The following is a 21,629-nucleotide window of genomic DNA, read 5'->3' as shown; positions in this document are numbered from 1 at the left end:
TAGAAAAAGGTTTGTATGTTGTCAATGTCTATGCTTTTCAGAGGAAAAAAGTGAAGAAGCTTCACAATGTTTTTTTGTGAGCCAAATTCAGGAAGGATTTTTATTTTTAAAATGACATCCAGTGGTTAAAAGTATAACTACTATCTCCAAAACTACATGGAAAAAACTACAGAATATTGTGATACTGTTGGTTTTGTGAACTTTCAGATTAATTTCAACATATCATAAGTTCAATTCATTATTATTGAATTATTTTGTGTGTTTAGATAAATGTGTTCATAATATAAATTACATATTTGCTTGGGGGAAATATATCTTGCACTTAGTAACTAAGTATGATATACAGTTTTCATAAATGTTTGGTGACTATAGAATTTCTTATTATCATTTAATATGGAAGTAGTTACATCAGTGTTTACATTGGAAAACCAGTGAAAATGTGACTGTATAAATCAGAGCAAACTAGCAAAGTTTCTAGGGGTGTTTCCATTAATTATTCTAATGCATTATTAAGTACACAGTAAGATGCAACGGTGTGTGTATTGCAGTACCAGGCGATGATGGCCATGGGGGGTATGCCTACCACTGCTGGAGTTGCTCCACTACCTGCCACAGGTTTGCCACCCAGCAGCAACCCTCCACTGCCAGGAATCGGCGTGGACAAGAGGTGAGGAATGCACAAACTGATTGAAACATAGCAAGTAGTGTTGTGCCGTTATTCAGTAAGAATATTGGTCCCTCACCAACAAATCCATGAATTTTTGTGATGGTTAACCCTTTGACCTGCTAGTTTTATTGACCTGGATACATTCCCAAAATGTCCCTTTCTATAGTGTTTAAATGTGGCAGTGGCTAGGTTTTCTGATCATTCTGTACAAGCATATAGTGTCTCAATTTACAAGATATATCACGACACATCTCCAACGATACACTAAAAACAGGTGGTTTGCCCACATAGGTCGCCTTAGCATATTACTGTATATTGCTCACACGTGATACCGTAACACTTTTGTGTACATTATAAGTTAACAACAAAATTATGTGGAACTCTTTAATTTGTTTTTGTTTAAGTTTATCATTGGTGATGGATGATGTCATTGCATTTTATTACTGACACAAATTAAATACACTACGTACTTCTCATTTGGTGGGAGAGTTGATTGTAATGGCCATTGTGTACACTAGAGTATAGCCTTTAGAATGGTGTAGCTATGACACTATGACATGGCCAGAAACGCACTGAATGTAGCTACACAATGCTTCTCGGGTCATCCTTCTGTCTTTAAACATTTGGCAATGTACTTTCCGAACGACGTATGACGTTGCATAAAATTGACAAATTTAGATGGTCTACAGTTAAATTGTTCTTGCCAAGTATTTTAAACGTGATTTAAAATACTTGGAAGGAAAGTGAGTTTATTTTTATTCACAATTAATAATGACTGATATATCAGTAGAGACGTAAGTGTTGAACTATCATTTGATTGCAACAGTTCTCTACAACTGTATCTTTGGAGCATATCCCTGGATAATCCTCCAAACCCTATTCTGAAGAATAAAAGTCCCATTGAGTAATGTGAAACTGTAGAAGCCCCAGAAATGTTTGTTAAAGTAATTATTAAAATCAAACATTTTAGTGTCTTAATTTAATTAATTTTTGACATGCTAAACCCTTGTCATATGGCAGCAGAATTCCGTAAGAAGGCATTGAAAAACTTTTCATTATAGTTTAGGAAATGAACATTGTTAAAAGTAGTTAAAGCTGAATTTAGTTTCTGTTCAACCCTTGTATATTCAATTTTTATAATAACCATTTTTGTGAGCATTTGTTTTAATTCATTGATTTTTTGTTCCAGTGGAGTAGAAACTGCATTACCAGCACAGGTGAGCAACATTTTGTATAGTAAAAAACACATTAGTTTTAACAGTTACTGTTGTAATAAGGAATTATGTCTAAAGGATTTATCATTTTTGCCAATCAAATCTCTAAATTGTTTTACTATGTTAACACACAAAACCCATATAATTGATTGGGAGATTGAACTATAATTTATAAATGTTATCCTTAAATCTGGTTTGAGTTATAACTGTAACTTTTTTTTAGGATAAAAACAACAAACGAGCCTTTGATGCAGGCAAAGCTGAGGTGGGTGCTGCTAGTCCACTGCAGGCAACGAAGAAGGCGAAGAAAGAAATAAAGGTATATGAAGTATTGTTTAAGTTGACCCTTTCTAATTCGGGAAGGGGGTGGAAACTGAGTAAAAGGAAGTCTGTAGGATTTTCTTGTTACAAATAATTTTGTTTAAATGTGTTGTGAATCACTGTTTAAAAATAAAACAACACATAAAACTAGTTGGCAATTTGTTTGTGCCTTTTTTTGTTGTTTTGGTAAGCAACAGGAGAATAATTTTTAATTCTCATTTCACTTGAAACTGTGTCAGTACCTTTTTTGTTTAGGTTTGTTGGTGGTTGTTTTTTTCCAGTATATATAAGTACTAAAAGACAATTTAAAATGAAAGTGTGTGTATTATTTAGTATTAACTCTTTTAGTGCCAAAGATAAAATCAAATCGATGTTGAAAATTTCTGAGTTATTTTTTGTGTGACTATGCGAAAAGTGCCAGAGGGTTTTTGACGAAAACGCAAGGTTTTAGAAAAATATTTACATAAAATTTATTTTTGATCATAACAAGCTCCTTTTTACTTTTTCTAAAAGGTAAATAAAGTATGTATCAGAAACTATTCAACATTTAAATTTGTATATAGTTTTTTTAATTAAAAAATCACTTTAAACAGCAACATTTCCACGGAAACAAAATAAAAATCAAGTTTGAGGTGAAATAACTAAAATAACAAAACTTTATTTTGAAATTTAAATACTTTCATAATTAAAAGAATTTAAAACAACCCAAAATAATGTACAATAACCTAACATTGTACCAATAAAAAACTTTTTATAAATAGTTAATTGCTAGATATTATTTATACTAAAACGCAAGGTTTCAGAAAAAATTCACTTAAAATTTATTTTTGATCATTGAAAGCTTCTTTTTAATTAGTTTGAAAGGTAAAATAACTTTCCATAGAAAATATATAACAAGAAGATGTTTATATAATAAAAAAAATAAAAAATCACTTTTGACAGCAACTTTTCTAAGGAAATAAAAATGATTTTAATACTTTTATGATAGAGAACATTTAAAAACAACCTAATATTGTACAATGAACATAATTACTAAAATTATTCAAGCGCTAGAGATTTGTTTTGCTAAAAAGCACAGGGTTTTGGAAAATATTCTGTTAAAGTTTATTTTTCACCATAAAAGGCTTTTTTAATTCTTTTCAAAACTTCAATACTTTGATGATAAAAGCGATTTAAAACGATGCAAAATCATGTGTAATATAACAATAATTACTAAAACGAAACTCAAAACATAAACAAAACCTTACTCAAGCAATTTTCAAACAAACTCTACAACACTGTCTTCATGGACACTTGGAAGTGACTGTCATCGTTTTTTTTATAAATGGTTACTCTTTTGATGAATTTCAATGAAATATACAATTGGTTCCTGGAGAACCCATTCTATAGTTTAATGGTTTTTTTAAACAAAAATAATATTACATTTTACCAGCTTCTTCTTATTGGAAACTAAATGCTTAATATATGATTATATATTAATATATCATAAATTAAGCAAAAATAATTATTTTTAAATATTATATTCTATTAATTTAATAATATAAATTAATATTTATATTTAGATTCTTGATTATAATTAGTTTTTATTTTTAATCAATAGGATAGTTTAGGTTTAGTAGTTATATTATTGATTTAGCTCAAGATTTAGTTTGTGACATTGTTCATGATAGTAATTAATTTTTATTAGTGCAGACTACATTCATATTTTAATACTAAATGGTTATTCAGGAAACGCTTGAAGAAATGACAGAAGCTGAAAAAGCCTTTGATGAACAATTTAAGAACTGGGAAAGTCAATTCATGAAGTGGAAGGAGCAAAATATCAACCATCCAGATAAGGTGTGTACAGTTATGTATTCAATACCACAAGTAGGTGTGATGTTATACAATGAGTTTATCCTCTTAACCCCATATAAAATGATGAGCTGAAAATCCCACACCATACCATACAATATGTATGTATGGTTTTTTAAACTCTTAAAGGCTATTGTTATGGTCATGATTCAATAATAAATGTCTCTTAGAGCATAAAATAAACATAAATTAAGTGGTTTTTTTAATAGTGAAGACAAAAATGCAAAACGAGGATTTTGGGTCTGGTACACTTATATTTAAAAAATCACTGATCCTGTCAACTTCCATTCAAGCCAATCACCATTAATTTAAGGTTGGCCCACCCACCGGCTTTACCACAGACCAGTGACTCTCATAAGAGTACACCAGTCCACAAAAATCCCTAACATCAGTTGCAGGAATCGAACCTGTAACTCCAAGGCTAACTGCCATGTTTGAGAGCAGCTCCTTGGAACATGCAGCTTTCCTGACCTGATGTCTTTCATGTGCGGATAGCTCACTTAGAGATTTTTCAATCACAGACTGACAAAATACGAAGTCAAAGCTTTACGAACTAATATATTGACGAGTAAAATAATGTTATCACTATCAGCATTGTGTACATGCTTAATTAGTTAACTATGACCATTAATAGAATGCAAATACCAAATTCCTATTTTATAGTTTGTAATATTAATAGCTGTTTTGGTACGTAAACCTAAATGAAACCTATTTACATTGCATCAGTGATTTATCTACTGGGTTTTTCAAAAAGGACTTTAAACTTTGAAAATTCATGTAAATTTATTCAAAAAAGGTACGTGCTGGTTTTAGTGTTGTTTTCAAGAGAAACATCTAATTTTGACTGCATGAGTTACGTTAAAGATAACTGCCTTTACTGGACCTGAGCGTGCTAGCATATCAAAGTCAGCGACAACAGTTCCAACGTAATTTTCATACCAAGTATGCTAAAGATCCTTCTACAATTTATGAGTGGCATAAATATTTTTCAGAAATGGAGTACTCAGTAAATCATAAATCGGGTTGTCCAAGCACATCTGACAAAGTCATTGAGCAAGTGAGACAAAATTTTGTCAACAGCCCTACAAAATTGACCCAGAATGCATCTTGTGAGCTGCAAGTCTAACATCGACTGCTTGGTGTGTGTTGAAAAATCGTTTGCATTTGAAACGGTACAGATTATCGCTTATACAAACAATTAAAGAGATTGATAAGATTGCAGAAAGAACTTCTGTGCGGATATGTAAAATCTATTGGATAATGATAAACATTTCTTGGACAACATAATCTTTTCTGATGAGTCAACTTTTCACTTAAGTGGCAAGGTTAACCCATAAATGTACGATTTAGTGAAAATCCACATGAAACATTGCAACATGCTCATGGTAGCCCTAAGCTGAACGTGTTTTGTGAGTTGAGCATGTGAATACCTGGATGTGTTGCAACATGTTTTGATACCACAGATTGATGAGGATAGCTACGTAAAACATCTTTAGTTTAACCCATTGCGGATCAACGACGTGAGGGTGACGCGGAGCGAGGCGTAGACCAAAAGCACAATGACGTGACCCTCACGCGGATGACGTGGTACGGATGACTCATTTGATTTGAACGCTTATCGCTGTTATAAGCCTCGGAGATATTTATAGTCTGTTTTCCTGGACTGGCTTCCTATCTTATCTCTGGTACTCGTCCACAAATACTCCCCTCGTTATCGGTCAATAACGTTATTATTTGCGACAAATAGTTTGTCTAAGGCGTACAGTCGTGGCGTTCGATTTTCCTTTGCCTCGTGTGCGTGTACGTAAATAAAATGGGTGACAATTTACGATCATCTGAATTAGATAGACTATTATTAGAAATTGTAAGTGATGAAAGTGATATCGATAGTGTTATTGAGGATGTAGACGGTTCTATCACGCGTATTTGTCCACGTTTTCATAATTACGCGGATACTAATGTTGACAGTGACGAGCGGGCTATCACACTAAAATCCACTACTAAGACAAAAGACAGTCTCAATACAGTGTAAATATTTTGTATATATTAGATTAGTTGTTTCTTGAAGTGACAGTTTTATTACAACATTTTTTTATCGTGTAAAACATTTGATCCGTCCTACATCAAGCAGCTACAACACGCAAAAAACGTTAGTAAAAATGTTACGTACCTGTATTTTTACATTTTTTTAGTATAATATACTTGTTTAATATGATCTGTATAATGTTTATATAACATAAATAACAACATAAACAAACAAAACATGTATAATTAGCGAGCGCGCTAAGCAGGCAGGTAGGCGTGCAACCACTGCGGGTGCTGCGTTGTAATACGGATTAATTCGTACTCTAAGGCCCGCGCGCGCGCCGTTTTCACAATCCGCAATGGGTTAAGGGGAGCCAGTCACGAAAATATATAAAAAAATTGATATTTTAAAAATCATATTTTTTAATTCAATGTTTCTTCTAGATTAAGAATATATATAACACTTTATAGTTATTATATTTCGTTATTGATTTAAAAAATTGTTAGTAAACCCTTACACTCAATTTTGAAGCTCGCTCTAAGACTGGCCTGCGTTAGGAGTGAAGCTAGGCCTACGCTACACCCAATACCTGGGTGATGGTGACTCAAAGGGTTTTGCAAAGGTTCTGGAGAGTAAGCCATATGGTGATAATGTTAGTATATGTAAGTTATAATGTGTTTGTCATGTACAGAAACGTGTAGGCACCAGATTGCGGAAGTTGAATGAAAATAATGCGTGAAATTGAGTGATGGTAAGTTATTGGCAGGAAAAGGAAGACTAACAGATGAAGAGATAGACCAGTTGCAAAGGTACTATGGCCTTGCCATTAGGAAAAATACAGAAAGCGTTGAGGCTATGCAAAAAGTGATATGGGCCACGTTTTACCATAAATTGTCTTCTGACGAGAAGCCTCAGCACCAGCTGTGTCCTAATGATAGCGAAATATGGTGTCAGTACAATAAGCAGAAACAAACAGTAGAAGCCTACAGCCACACTCTTTGCCAGAAGCTGTCATGGATTTGATCAAACCTGTTTTTAGAGATTTGTCAAATCCAAATCTTTTGAAACGGTGCTTACACGGGAAAACTCAGAACCCGAACGAGAGTCTGAATGGTGTTATTTGGTACAGATTGCCAAAAACTGTTTTTGTAGGACTAAATGTAATTAAATTATGTGCAACTGATGCTGTCATGTGCTTCAATGAGGGATCCATAGCCAAAACTAATGTCCTCAAACTCCTGGTGTTTCAACCCGGAAAGTTTATGGTCGAAGGCCTACGGAACACTGCTAGCGAAAGGATAAAAAGAGCCAATATAGAAGTAAGAGAGGAAAACAAGAAGAAGAGAGTAAGAAGGAGGCATTTTAAGAAGAAACGAGAAAAGAGTGAAAGTGCTGATTACTATCCTGGTGGATTTTAGAAGTAGTGTTTAGATTTTTTTACTTTAAACTCAATTTCCCGAAACCTGTGTTTTTTTAAACTTAGGTACCATTATTTCAAAATCTATTCAACGTATCATCTTCAAATTTTGTACATACCTTCTCCATTATATGGTGAGTAATGCCATGTATTTTTGTTAGATTTTAACCAATATAGGCTATAATAAAAAAAAAATTAACTTTTTCACCGGTCATTCATTTTTTAAGCAATGTTTAGTTTTGTTTTATAATTTGAACAATTTATGCAATAACACTCAAATTGCATGAAATTATGCCTTAAGTAATAACAATCACCCACCAAAAATTTCAAGTCTGTATCTTTAATACTTTTCAGTTAAACGGTACCTATGTGTCGTTATGTTTCTCCATATAAATAGCATGGGAGGAGCCTTCGCGACTGGCTCCCCTTAAGGTAAAAAAATTTGATTTGTTTTCATTTTAAACAACATTAAAACCAGCACTGTAACTTTTTTGGAATAAATTTATATGAATTTTCAAAGTTGTAAGTCCTGTTTGAAACATCCTGTATTTATTTGTATTCCAATGGCTTAGCCAATATGCAATGAATAATTTAGTTGTATTAATATATATATATATATATATATATATATATATATATATATATATATATATATATAAACACACACACACACACATGTATATAAAATAATAAACAGTATATAGTAATATATAGTATATACATACAGTATATCAACATATGTAATATATGTGTGTTGTGTTATTTGAATATATTAACAAAAACTTACTATTTTCCCAAAAGGAACAATATAAGGAGTATGAAGCCAAATGGGAGAGCTGGAGAGAGCAGCTTGTGCAGAGGAGAGAGCAGATGAGGAAAAAGAGAGAGCAGAAACTGGCTGAAGAAAGGGTTTGTCAATTAATTACCAGATTATTATAGTTTTAGTTATAAATTAGATTATTAATACTGAACTGTAAATAAAATTTAATATTCTTTTCTTGATTATACATAGAGTACTGTGTTCCAAGTTTTCTGGTAAATATTGCTTACACTATTCTAATCTTGAGATATACCGGCTTCGCTGTGGAAAGCCGTCTTCAATGAAAAGGTATTGAACTGTATTTCAAAGCAAGATTAAAATATCTGAAGCTCCTTATATAATTGTGTTAGCAATGTTTTGTTTAAATGTGTTCGAGGTGTGAATCAGTTAACCTTAGAAGATAGCCAGGACACCGGCCACACGTACATAAGAAAGAAGATAAGGTATACTGTATCTTAATTATTTTTACTTACTCCTAACCAAGCCCTATTTTTTTAAGTGGAGTAAAAATTAATGTAATAGTTACCTCTAATCTGTAATACCTTATTATAAAGGTTTTGATAAAATAAGATTGATGATAATGATTGAATTTCTCTTCTGCTAAAGTTGATTCTGTCCAACATAGCATGAACTTGAAGTTGGAATTTTATCTTTGTTCATATGCTATCTTAGTTTATCTTTGTTTAATGGAGTAGCTGAAGCTGGTTTACTTGGTGTTGTTGGCTTTGATCTCATCAAGATTTTTAATTTGGAGCATTACGTATAAGTCATCCTATTTTAAGTTTTTGGGTTGACCAATTTGAGGGGAAAAGGACGTTACTTTTAAAATCCATCTAAAATGTCCTCAAGCATTATTATTGTAATTATGTACACTCTTAATCTACAAAGAAGGTTTGAAAATCTCAACTGCTCCAAAGTTAAGGTGGAGGGGGACAACCGGCACCAGCACCTTTGGAATTTTTTATGTTTTGTGTAGGACCTTTTGGGACAACCAGTATATATTTCACAACATTATTAACCTGTAACTATTCTTGTTTATTTATTTTAATATTTCGTTATATCCTGATATTTCAGGCTGCGCAGATTGCTGAAGCAACAAACACTTCTTCAACCACCCAGGAACACACCAAACCGGCAACAGTAGCAACAACTGCTCCGAGTCAGCTGTTCCCTAACTATCCACCGTTCAGCAACCCCCCACCGCCTGTGATGCAGCCACCAGCAGGATTCCCAGCATTTGGGGCCGCTCAGTTTCCGGGTCAGACAACTACTTCTGCAGCTTATCCCGCATACGGGACGTTCCCTGGCATTCTTGGAGTCCCACCAGTTACCGGATTGGTTGGCTCCACACCTGACCTGGTCAACACCAGTGCAGTTCCTCCAGATGTGACGGTACAGTTCTTATTTTCAGTTTTCTTCTCTGTATCTTGTTTAATTGCATAAGGAGTAATAATGATGTACATAATAAAAAAATCAACAATTCTTAAAAGATTATGGCAAAAATGTTTAAAAAAAGATTAATCTACATCTTTTGGCCATAAATAATTTATCTTATTTAGTGTAGATGGAGCTTGAATAAAGTTAAAAATATTTCATTAAAGATAACAGGACAAACAGTATGTTTCATTGTTTTAAGGCATTTGAATAAATAACTTGTTTTAATAAGTGACTATACATACATACAAGTCCTTAGAGTGATGCACAAATACTGCGAAAAAGCAAATTTCATGGTTATTCCTCTAAATTGCCAATAATATGTAGAAGATAGCTTATAGTGAGTGCCTGAAAGAGGGTACTAACTTGATGAAATAAAATTAATATTATAACAGAAGAACATAATGTAGTATTTGCAATTAATCTAATCATATCATATTAATGGATACTTTTTTAACATAGTTATGCAAAACTGTGTGAAATATTTATAAATTCAGACAAACAAAATGTGATTTTTGGGTGGGTATTTTTTTGAAATAATGGCTGGGATCGAAAGAGTTAAACATTAACAATTATTATAGTATTAATTTCTAGTGGTAGGTAACAATTGAAATTCGTTATTATTATTGTAACAAGTACAATTGTTTGTTTTCCATAGATTTTAAAACAATTTACTGCTTCTATTTAATTTAATGTGTAAAAGACAATTAATTTGGTGTTTCAGGTTACAGAGCATAGTACAATCCCGAAATTAAATGAGCCTCCTCCAAGTTTTCAAGGAGGATCTTCAAAAGGCATACCTGGGCTGGATTTATTGAGTGGAGCAGGGGATAATCAAGATACAAAGTCTGACACAAGTAAACACAGCCATGACAAAGGCAAGAAGCCTGATCAAGTGCCAGTTACTGAGCCATTAATGCACACATCTGGTGACAAACATCCCTTCAATTTTCCTCCCCCGGCACAAGATTTGAACCAAGGGCCAGGAAACTTTACTTCAGGACCACCTGGTTTTCAAGGAAACTTTCAAAGTGGACCACAAAATAATTTCCCAGGTGGTCCACAGAGTAATTTTCAAGGAGGCCCAGGAGGCCCTCCTAATAGTTTTCAAGGTGGACCTAACAATAATTATGGACCGAACAACTTTGGACCACCAGGATTCAGTGGACCCCCGCCTTTTATGGGACAAGGACCTCCAAATTTCCCACCTCCTGGACAAGGAAATTTTGGAGGACAGTTTGGAAATAGACCTCCTTTCAGTCAACCTCCAGGAAATTTTCCTCCAAACAATAATTTCCCTGGCCCTGATAACAAAAATGATTCAAGAAAGAATTTCAATTCAAATAATCAGCCTCTAACTGGTCTGATGGATGGATTTGACCCAGATCGTGCCCCACCTGGGTTCAAACCAGGAGATGGCCAATCTAATAAAAATGCAGACAACAGATTCAGTAAACAAGACAAGTTTAAAGAATGGGAAAAATATTATAATGAAGACAATGAATACGAAAATGATCCTTTTGCAGATAATAATGATGAGTTTGATGATAAATATAATGAAGGAGATGACAGATTCGGTGGTCCTTCAAACAAATCAGGACCTCCTGATAGATTTCAGGGTGGCCCTTACAATTCTGGCCCACAAGGTAGAGGAAGATATGATGATGTAGGACCAAATGCAGATGATCGTGGTCCAAGGGGAATGGATAGATTTGATGGTCCACAAGGCCAAGGAAGCCGTTCTGGAAAGTTTAGTAATGAAGGACCGCCAGGTCCTGGAGGGAGATTTGATGGACCTCCTGGTAGATTTGAAGGACCACCTGGCCGATTTGATGGACCACCTGGCAGATTTGATGGACCTCCTGGTAGATTCGATGGACCCCCTGGCAGATTCGATGGACCTCCTGGTAGATTTGATGGACCTCCTGGCAGATTTGATGGTCCACCAGGAAGAAATTTTGATGGTTCCTCTGGCAGATTTGATGGGCCACCAGGAAGAAACTTTGATGGTCCACCAGGAAGAAATTTTGATGGTCCACAAGGTAGAAACTTTGAGGGACCTGATAGGAAATTGAATGACCCACCTGGAAGAAATTATGAGAGACCTGCAGGCCCAGGAGGAAGGTTTGATGGACCTCCTGGACGATTTCAAGATGAGTTTGAAGATGAAAATAGAGACATTGAAGATCCATTTTCAAACTATGGAAATAAATTTGGTGGTCCAGATGATGAAAGAGGGTCCAAAGGTAGAGATAGATTTGGCGGATCTGACAACCGAGGAGGAAGAGGAGGTCGAGGTGGAAGGAGAGGAAGAGGTGGAAGATTTGGAGATGTTGAAGAGCCAGAGGATCGTGACTTTAGAGGAGGGCCTGAACCTTTTGGGCGAGGAAGAGGTGGAATGAAGGGTGATCGGTTTGGTAGAGGAGGGAGATTTGATGGGCCCAGTGATCGAGGTCCTCCCTTTAATGAGCCAGAATTTGAGGGACCTGGGGGAAGGCCTCCCATGGACTTTGATGGACCAGGTGGTAGACCTGCAGATTTTGATGGAAGGAGACCTCCAAATAAAGGATTACTTGATACTCCATGTGGTCCAGGATTACTTCCAGTACCTGTGAGTATTACAATAAGTCATCTTAATATTTTAGTAATAAAAAAATGTGTTTTTCTCTTTTAAACCCTCCATCTGGCCATATAGTAACTTTATACTGGCAAGCCCATTTTGGTTGATTAGCAAGGGGTTTTCTAAACTGATATGAAATATACATGCCCTATAAAAATATACACTTATTATTTTTATTTGTGTGTGCCAAAGTATGTAGAATTTGAATATTAACACATTCACTGCGGGTGACGAGCATGCTCGTCATGCGAACCTGGCGCGCCTGGCGGTGGACGAGCGAACTCGTCATACAGCAGCTGCTTTCATATTGCCCCAGTGTGAGCTGAGCAGTTGCCTGGGAAGGCTGTAACACTCATAGCGAGGTGTGCCAGTTTCAGTGAGTCAGTTGGTGTGATTCGTCCCCGGTTCGCCATTTTCGTTTGTTGTGTATGCTTTGCGATATTGTGTGAGTGGATTATAGTGTCTGTTGACTGTGTAAGTGTATGTACTCATAATGGAGGAAGACGATAATGTTATTGACGATAATTTTTCATCTGATGAAGACAATGAGTCGAGTTCGAACAGTTCTAGCGACGGTGAAGGCGGCATCCCCACCCCCAGTGGGCTGACACGGCCAGCGACATGGCTGGTTTACGTGACCTGCCGTTTACTGGTCAACCTGGCTTGCTCGTTCCCATTCCATGTGACAATAAACCAATTGACTGGTTCAATCTCCTTCTTGACACCGTGTTTTTAGAGAATATTATTAGACAAACCAACTTGTATGCCCTGGAAAACTATTTTGTGGCCCCACCACTACTCCCGCGTCTCGCCATAACCAAATGGAAGGACTTAGTGTTGGCCGAACTAAGAACATTCTTAGGCCTTCTACTGTTGACTGGCAACGTCAGATTGAATCGATTGAACGATTTATTGGAAAACTCATCGGTTGTTGAACTTTCCTATGTTCAAGGAGTACATGTCTCGAGATCGATTTCTTGGCATTTTGAAGATGTCTGCATTATTCAAGAGTTGATACCCCTGATCACCCTGAACCTGCTAACAACCGGTCTTTTAAAATTCAAAATATTGTTGAATATTTCAACAGTAAGATGCGACAGATCTATTATCCCGACCGTGAACTGACAATCGACGAAGAGATGGTACTGTGGCGTGGCAGACTGGTCTTCCGCCAGTACGTAAAGGGCAAGCGCCACAAATATGGGATCAAAATTTATTCCCTGAATGAACCCGAGGGACTCATGCTGCGCTTCCATGTTTACACGGGGAGTCATGACTCTTGTAGTGGCAAAGGTTCATACCGTCAAAGTCGTCATGAAGCTGATGAGGGACTTCCTGGGGAAAGGCCATTCCCTGTTCATGGATAATTTTTTATAATAGTTTTGTCTTATCATCCAAACTTTTACGTCATTCAACCTACACTACCGGCACCCTACGCATCGACAGACTCCATACACCTCCAGCGGTGAAGGCAAAGGCATTGGCAAAGGTGAAACGATAGCAAACTATGCCCAAAGTGTCATGATTGGAAAATGGAGGGATAAGCGGACGGTGACCTACATCTCCACACAATATGACAACGAGATGGTCCAAACCACCAACCGGAGAAACCAAAAACGAACGCTGCCAAAACCAATCATGTACTACAACTCTTACATGAAGGGGACTGACCGCTTGGACCAAATGGTATCGTATTACCCCTGTCAGCGCAAGACCCTGCGATGGCACAAGAAAATTTTTTGTGCACTTTCTCCAGGTTGTTGTTGTAAATTCTTTTTATCTGTACAACATGTACAACTCAGATAGGCTGTCCCTGTATGACTTCGAGTTTCGTGTACTTGAAAGACCTGCTCCCTCCAAAGGAAGCCCCACTGCTCATCACACCGACTCGCAACAGCATGCATCGTCTCTCTCCAAATCAATGAAGCGCAAAGGAAACGGCAAGGTCAGTTACCCGGAGGTGCCGCGTTTGCTACCAAGAAGGCAAGCGTAAGGAAACAGTATACTATTGTGCAGTGTGCCCTGACGAACCAGCTCTGTGTGAACTCGGTTGCTTTGATAAGTATCACGAGGGCAAATAAGTAGTTTTTAGACTTTGGCGGTGGGTGGGGATGTATATAGTTTTTTTCTAATTTTTACTCTGAGAGGGGGGGAGTGTTAACTGTTTTTGATGTTGTATATTTTTCAAACTAGTATGTAATATATACGTGTAATTGATGTACTATCTACGTGTCATTCATGTACTATATACGTGTAATTCGCGAGTGTTTGTGCCGAAACCTAGTGCGCAGCGAGCACATACAACACGGTGACCGGCACCCGGTGCGGATGACGAGCAAAACTCGGCACGGACATGACGTCAACCGTTCCGGCCAACGAAGCTTCCGGGGATACCTTGGACAACCCTTTCGGCTATCCTGACTCCATTTTGGGTAAGTAAAAAAAAAAAAAAAAAAATCCCTCATTTTCTGCCACCAGTAATTTTGTCATCGCAGTGAATGTGTTAAAGTGAAAAAATATTAGCACTCATACAAAAAAGATAACTTTCAAAAACTAGTGGTTGCTGTGCACTTTTACTGCAAAAATGCAAATATGGTACTTATCTGGTCATGTACTTTGAATTGTTTTGAAAATATACAAAATAGCAAAAAGATGCAGAATTTATTATAAACAAAATATGAAGCACTGTTTAAAAATACATAACATGTGCATATTATACTAGTTTATGTAAAACTTAGCTAATTGACTAAAAATGCAATGATTTTAAAATAAAATTACATAAAATATGTCTTTAATTACAAATCTAACAAATGTTATACCATAAAAAACCCAAATAAGATGTTTTATTAATTAAATCTAAACTTGTAAGTTTTGGCTTAAAAAGAAAAATGTACAAAAATGTAAAATTTCAAAAATATAAACATTTTGGTAACAATTTTGTTGTATTTATGTTGGTATTGTTTTGTAAATTCAATAATTTTTTGAATTGTGTAGGATTTAGCTTTGTATTGATATATAACTCATTTTGTAAATTTTATTCTTACTGGAAAAGGGCAATTCAAAGTAATATTGTTTTCGAAAAAGTGCAGATCATTTCCGAGGTAATTGAGAATTTGTGAAACGCCTTCTTATAGTGAACACATAGTTCCCTTTGAGATTTGGCCAGAAAAATGCTAAGCCTGGTACAGCCATATTAGATTATTAATACAATTGTTTAGAACAAAATATTTCAATTGAGCACAACATGTACTGAATATGTCTCTCCAATGGTAGACAAGTAACGTATTAAGAGTGTTCAACGCATTGATATAAGATAATAGCATAGTAGGTGGTATATATATATATAAGTAAAAATGTGGTGTAAATAACCTTTTGTTAATTAAATGGTCTAAAATCATGTCTGAGGGAATTCTACTTCTCTTATCTGGAATATTAATTAATATCTTTATTTCAAGTTTCAGGTACTTTGGATGAAAATTTTTTTTCTTAGACGTTTCTTAGTTTCATATAGCAATTGATAAAACAGGTTAATATTTTGTCTGATGAATGGTTGAGCTAAAAAGTATGGCTATAAAGATCATAATTATGCAGTTTAGCAAATATTAACTAATAACCTGTTTTTTCTTAGGAAATGGGAGGTAAACCAGAACCTTCAATGAAAGGTAAGCTGAAATATTTATTTATGCACAAATATAATTAAGTGTGTATTTGTTATCCTGATAAAATAAGTCTGGCTCTTAAAGTGAAACTGAAACTTGGTCATAGTGATATAAATGTAGTAAACTATTAAACATTTGTCATTAATCATCATCAGAAACAGCAAAGGACCAATCACAGAGCGCTGGGGGGACACCAAGCACACCTGACTGCAGTCAGAAAGTTTTCCATTTACTGTCTTCCCTAAAGATAGTTCTCGATAGAGAGGTACAACAAAGACCATAATAATTTAATTTGGACAATGGTTCTATGGTCAACACAATCAAATGCTTTACTAAGGTCACACAAGGTACCTGTATAAACTCTGTCCTAAAAATTGTGTTATTAATCAGTTGATAAATCGCTTCAATTGTGGAGTTCCCTGCCATAAAACCAAATTGAGATGTCAAGAAAAGGTTAATGAGCTTGAAATGCTGGTAAAGTTGAAGGTGCTTTATTTTCTCTAGGACCTTAAAGATGAAAAGAAATAAAAAATCTTTTACTCCCTTAATTGTAAAAGTTACGTGTCATTTAAAATTATTGTTTTTAGTACAAAAGTATAGCATGTTGGACTTTTCTTACAGCAAAGCTCTTGTAAATGTCTGAGAAAAGAGGGCCAGATCTAAAACATGGAGAAAGCTCACAACTCACCCAATAAAAAAATTTGTATGTCTCTTTATACTAAAGGATGAACTAGACTAAGCAAGCAGGATATAATTAGAAAAGTACCTAACAAGCTAACAGGACATAACCCTGTTTGGAAAAATCTGACAAAGGTGGGTTTAAGACTGATCAATGGACTGTGGACAGGCAGGAGAGTGAAACACTCTATTGAGTAATTTAAAAAAGAAAAATATCAGTTAAAAATATACATAGCTACAAAAGAGGCTCTGCCTAAAATGAAAATCATTGTGTACAATAACATTTTGTATGATAAGTTCATTGTACCTCATGTGGAGTGAGGTAGAGATGTAATATATAAAATTAATCCTTTAGAATATAAAAAAACCCATCACCTAAAATAGTTTAATCTAACCATACCTAACCTGCAATAACCTACCCTAGGCAAATATGTAATTAGAATGTTGCGTTGCACCTCTGTTCAGGCTTTATTTAGTACTTTATCTCTTGATGTTTTAATGCAATGTCTAGGGTAGGTATTCTGTAAAATGCTTAGGTAGTCAACACAATAGAGTTTACTCTAATTAAGCTATAAACATTAACCCTTCGTACGCTGCAAGCAAGTTGTATAAAATTGCTCTAATGCTCAATAAAAAAAAAACTTAATTTTTTAAGTTATATATTTTTTAGGTTTATTGGTCTTACAACTGATGAAAACACATTATAGTTTTTGTATTGCTCTTATTTTATTTACATATGAGTACATATACACACACACATATATATATATATATATATATATATATATATATATATATATACACACAGTATATAAAATCCAATAAACTTTTCTGAAAGTAGCAAAAGTTAGCACAACATTAATTCATATTATTTTTACAAAATTAGTAGATAATGGAGGGAACAAATCCATGACATATATGGAATATATAAAGAACACAAAATGGTACAAAAATAAAAAAGGCACACTAATATTGGACTTGTGTTTGGTAAATCTCAAAACACTCATCTGGGTGGAGGGCAGGCTTGGCCTCACATGTTTTACATAGATATATAGTTTATTACATTATCGATATGGATAACCTCGCACAATAGACAGCTAAAGCATTATAGCAGGTTATAAACAATAAACAACAGTACATAGCGGCCGCCGGCAACTGACTGTCACGCGCGAGTATTTCCGCTTAGAGCGTACAGCTTGCTTACTGGCGATAGCGCGGACTGACAAAGCAAACAAAAGCTTCCGTTGTGATTGGTCCCAGCTGTTTTGATGAGTCACGCTTCACATTGCGTCATATTAGAACACCAAATATTCACTCTCAAGCATTCTGGCGGCAATTTGTAGAACTAACGTAAATATATTGCGTTGTCAGGGGATTCAGCGATCTATTCCACTTAGAACGTTTCGAGTTAGATTTACTCTGCGGAATATTCTGCTTACAGCATATGAATGGTTAAGTTTGCTTTAAACTGTGCTTTAAATATTTTAAGCATGTTTTAAAAAGATCAATACACTAAATTTATTGCTAAATCATTATTCTTTATACACAGTTAGATTTGGATTTTTCAGATTTTCCACCAGAGAGCCGACCAGGAGATGGGTGAGTAGTTTTATTGTAACAAGTTAAATAATTAATTTTGGTTTATGATCGTTCAACAACTTTGTTCTACTCATAAGCATGTAAAATAAGTCATATGAACAATTTTGTCAACATTTTGATTAGAAGAATTATTAGAAGTCCAGTAAATCAATCGATATATTGTTAGTTTTTTATGGATTATTCATGATGTACAAATTCTTTTTATTACTAAGATAAGATCCAAGAATTGATCTTAAATTAAAATGTTATATGAAATTTTAAGGGACCATTGTTCTACTTGAATATAAATGTATCAGGTCTAAATGTAAAATATTAACTTCTAGTACGTATTAGCAAATCAATTTTAGCATACACTATTTGCATTTTTAGTAAACTTACAGTAAACATGGTGGCCACTCGACTGGGGAAACAAAGAATAAGCCAGGAATCTTTCTGTAGAACCGAGAACATCTAAAAAATAATTTTTCCATTTCTAATAACTTATAAAATTAAGAAATAATTTGACACCTTGAATTGGGACTTGATTAATCTCAAAACATTCTATTTTATGTGACTTGGTCCATGAAACTGTGAGTGAAGATCGACATATGTTCATGAGCTCCATCTTTCGCAGGTTGTCAGAGTTTATCTTGTTACTTCTATCCCTGTATTGCGGAAAGCTCTCAAAAATAGAGGATAGAGAAATAGAGGACAATTAAAATCTAAATTCAAATTTTTATCAAATCAATGCTGTATGGGATAAATACACTTGTTTTACCATAATTGACTGGACTAAAGCCAAGCAGCTTATAATAGGTGGTATGGATTATCACCAAATTTCTTGCATATCGCTAATGACCAAAATTTACTACACCATTGCAGCTTCTTGGCATTTCCTGCAAATACAGCTGGTGATATAAACACTCACCTTTCCACTCCATGTAAGGGTTAAATACAGTATTGCAGTTGTTTATTTGGTTTGAATATGGACTAGAGAATAAAAAATTTGACTGCAAAAACTGGGAATTCGAAAAGAGGTTCCCAGTGGCCACCTTGAATGAGCACTTGTAGAAAATAGGAAGCATCCAAATAATATCAACAAAGATCACAAAAATACTGCGTGCAACTTAGGAATCAATAAAAGAAATAAGCTTTCCAAATTGAGCAATTCCTGCAGAAGTGGTTAGAGAGTTATGAGCAGTACATGTAAAAGACTTGGACTCGAAGGGTATTTTGGGTCCATGTTAAAAATATAATCTTCCAATTCGTAGACAACTATTTATTAACAATTTTATTCACAATTTATTCTATATTCTTGTAAATGATCTGAAGTACTGATGTCAGATTTATAAATTTAGATTTTGTAGGGTTAATGTATATTAATACTTTTAGGAAACCGTGGAATGAACCAACATTTACATCTAAAGATGAAGGACCAGAAAAAGTGACTGAGGCTGAACAAGAGTAAGCTGAATATCGCAGCCTGTAGTTTACATATTCACTTTTTTAGTTTGGCATTTCTGGTGCTTGTCATTTTTATTTGAACTGATTATTTATATTTGCTTGGTTCATTTAGGATCCGTTCAGTATTTATTTAAATAATTTAATTTAAGTTAAATTAGTTCAGATCAAAATTATTCATTTTAAATTCCAAACACAATTCACCTTGAGGCTTGGATGTCTTCCATTCTAAAATATCTGCAATGTAAAACAATCCTACTTGCATATAAATATTAGCAATAATTCAATTTTCCAGATATGGTAGACTTATGGTCTTTAATGCTAGTAGTCATCTTACACGCTACTTGACAAAAAACATTTCCATCAGTGTATTTGAATACATGCAGTATAAAAGTAATAGAGCACTAGGTTGCTGGACTAGTTCCAGTATTTTGTCCAACCAAACAGTTAACATAAACTAACCTAAACTAAATCGTCTGGGCATAAATGCATACTGCTTAATGTTGCTGGTATACTTATATAAGAGCCAAAATATGTTACAGTGCATGAAAGATATCTTGGAAGGATGGCAATACAAGAACATCTAAGATATACAAGAACAGCATGTATATAAAAAATGTTGCATGATCAAATAATATTGTGGATATTTGACCTAAACTGACAGAACTTGATCAAGTGCAGACAAAATTTATAATTTCTAAGAACTAAATGTCAGCACCTGGCTTTAAGTCAAGTGAATGCCATATCACTGCTGTGTATTCTGAAATATTACAGATACATTTTGATCCAAAATGTAATTTTTATATATTTTAATTTATTTTATACACCTAGGTTTTAGGTGTTAAAACCTTAGTAGGTTAGCAATCAAGCATTCAAGGGTATTACATTTACAGCTTGAGTTGTGTATAACATCATTTAGTTTAGTCATAATTAAATATGTTTCTTTCATTACCCTTTTACACAATCCTAAAGCATGTATGAACTTATGGCCTGTCAATTTTGTTTTACTCCTAGTAGAGATTTAATGCTTTAATCCAGTTCTAGCTTGAACCATACTGTTTACTGGAAATTGTGTCCATTTAACCAACCTTTTGATTTTTTGTCTAGTCCTAAAGGAGGACCTCCACCTTTCCCTCACGAGATAAAGGATCGGATCAGTGCAGGCGTGGGACCCCCACCAGTTCAGCTTGAGTCCTTGGCCAAGTCTGACCTGCCAAGAGATCAGCCCAGTGTTATAGACTACGGACACAGACCTGCCCCTCTCAAAGCTAATGCCACCGGTAAGGTTTTGTATTAAAAAAAGATAACATTTGAATGCTTTGTTTTGGTTAACTAATACAAGGTATTTCAACTGTGTTACAATTTATAACATAAATGAGCCATAAATATAACAAATATATTGTTTGGGGTATTTTATAATTATTAAAGAAACTTGTGATTTCACAGTTTGAGATTAGTGTCTGAAGGGTGGTATATGAAACTTGAAAAGTATGAACTGATTCGCTCTGCTGCCATAGAACTGTGATGATAGCCCATTTGCATTCAAGTAGTGTTCTTTCTGCTCAAACTGTAGAATTAATTATTATAACGTTACATTAATAGTTTTATTGTTTAAAATTTCCAAGTTCATTCTTAGCTGCATCTGTGATATTGTTATCACAACAAGGAAGGCTACAGATGTTACTCGAAAGAGACCAGATTGGTGATGTAAGGCAGATGGATGCCTCATCATGCACGTCTGATTGACCACAATTAAATTATATTTTTACTCATTCCATCACTTATCACATTTAACACCATGAAAATGAATAGGAGGTTGTAAGTTTCTAACATTCAGAAATCTCATACTCTACCAGAAAGTGTGAAGTGTCATCATCAGA

General features: G+C 34.7%; 1 protein-coding gene across 5 annotated transcripts in view; it reads left to right on the top strand.

Annotated features, from left to right (window-relative positions):
- The window catches only part of LOC124357154 (YLP motif-containing protein 1-like), a 101,053-nt gene that overhangs the window by 24,006 nt on the left and 55,418 nt on the right, over nt 1–21,629 (top strand). For 4 of the 5 annotated variants that reach the window (XM_046808658.1, XM_046808656.1, XM_046808659.1 and 1 more), the window contains 11 exons: nt 549–667; nt 1,857–1,884; nt 2,105–2,200; nt 3,931–4,041; nt 8,301–8,408; nt 9,394–9,711; nt 10,478–12,364; nt 16,002–16,035; nt 18,279–18,309; nt 19,681–19,752; nt 20,857–21,029. In XM_046808658.1, coding sequence (XP_046664614.1) covers nt 549–667; nt 1,857–1,884; nt 2,105–2,200; nt 3,931–4,041; nt 8,301–8,408; nt 9,394–9,711; nt 10,478–12,364; nt 16,002–16,035; nt 18,279–18,309; nt 19,681–19,752; nt 20,857–21,029 — 2,977 coding nt within the window. The remainder of the gene's footprint in view (nt 1–548; nt 668–1,856; nt 1,885–2,104; nt 2,201–3,930; nt 4,042–8,300; nt 8,409–9,393; nt 9,712–10,477; nt 12,365–16,001; nt 16,036–18,278; nt 18,310–19,680; nt 19,753–20,856; nt 21,030–21,629) is intronic. The other variant, XM_046808660.1, reaches the window with a different exon arrangement.

The sequence above is a fragment of the Homalodisca vitripennis genome, chromosome 3, assembly GCF_021130785.1.
Source record: "Homalodisca vitripennis isolate AUS2020 chromosome 3, UT_GWSS_2.1, whole genome shotgun sequence".
Classification (NCBI taxonomy): domain Eukaryota; kingdom Metazoa; phylum Arthropoda; class Insecta; order Hemiptera; family Cicadellidae; genus Homalodisca; species Homalodisca vitripennis.
This window is presented reverse-complemented; position numbering and strand designations above follow the sequence as displayed.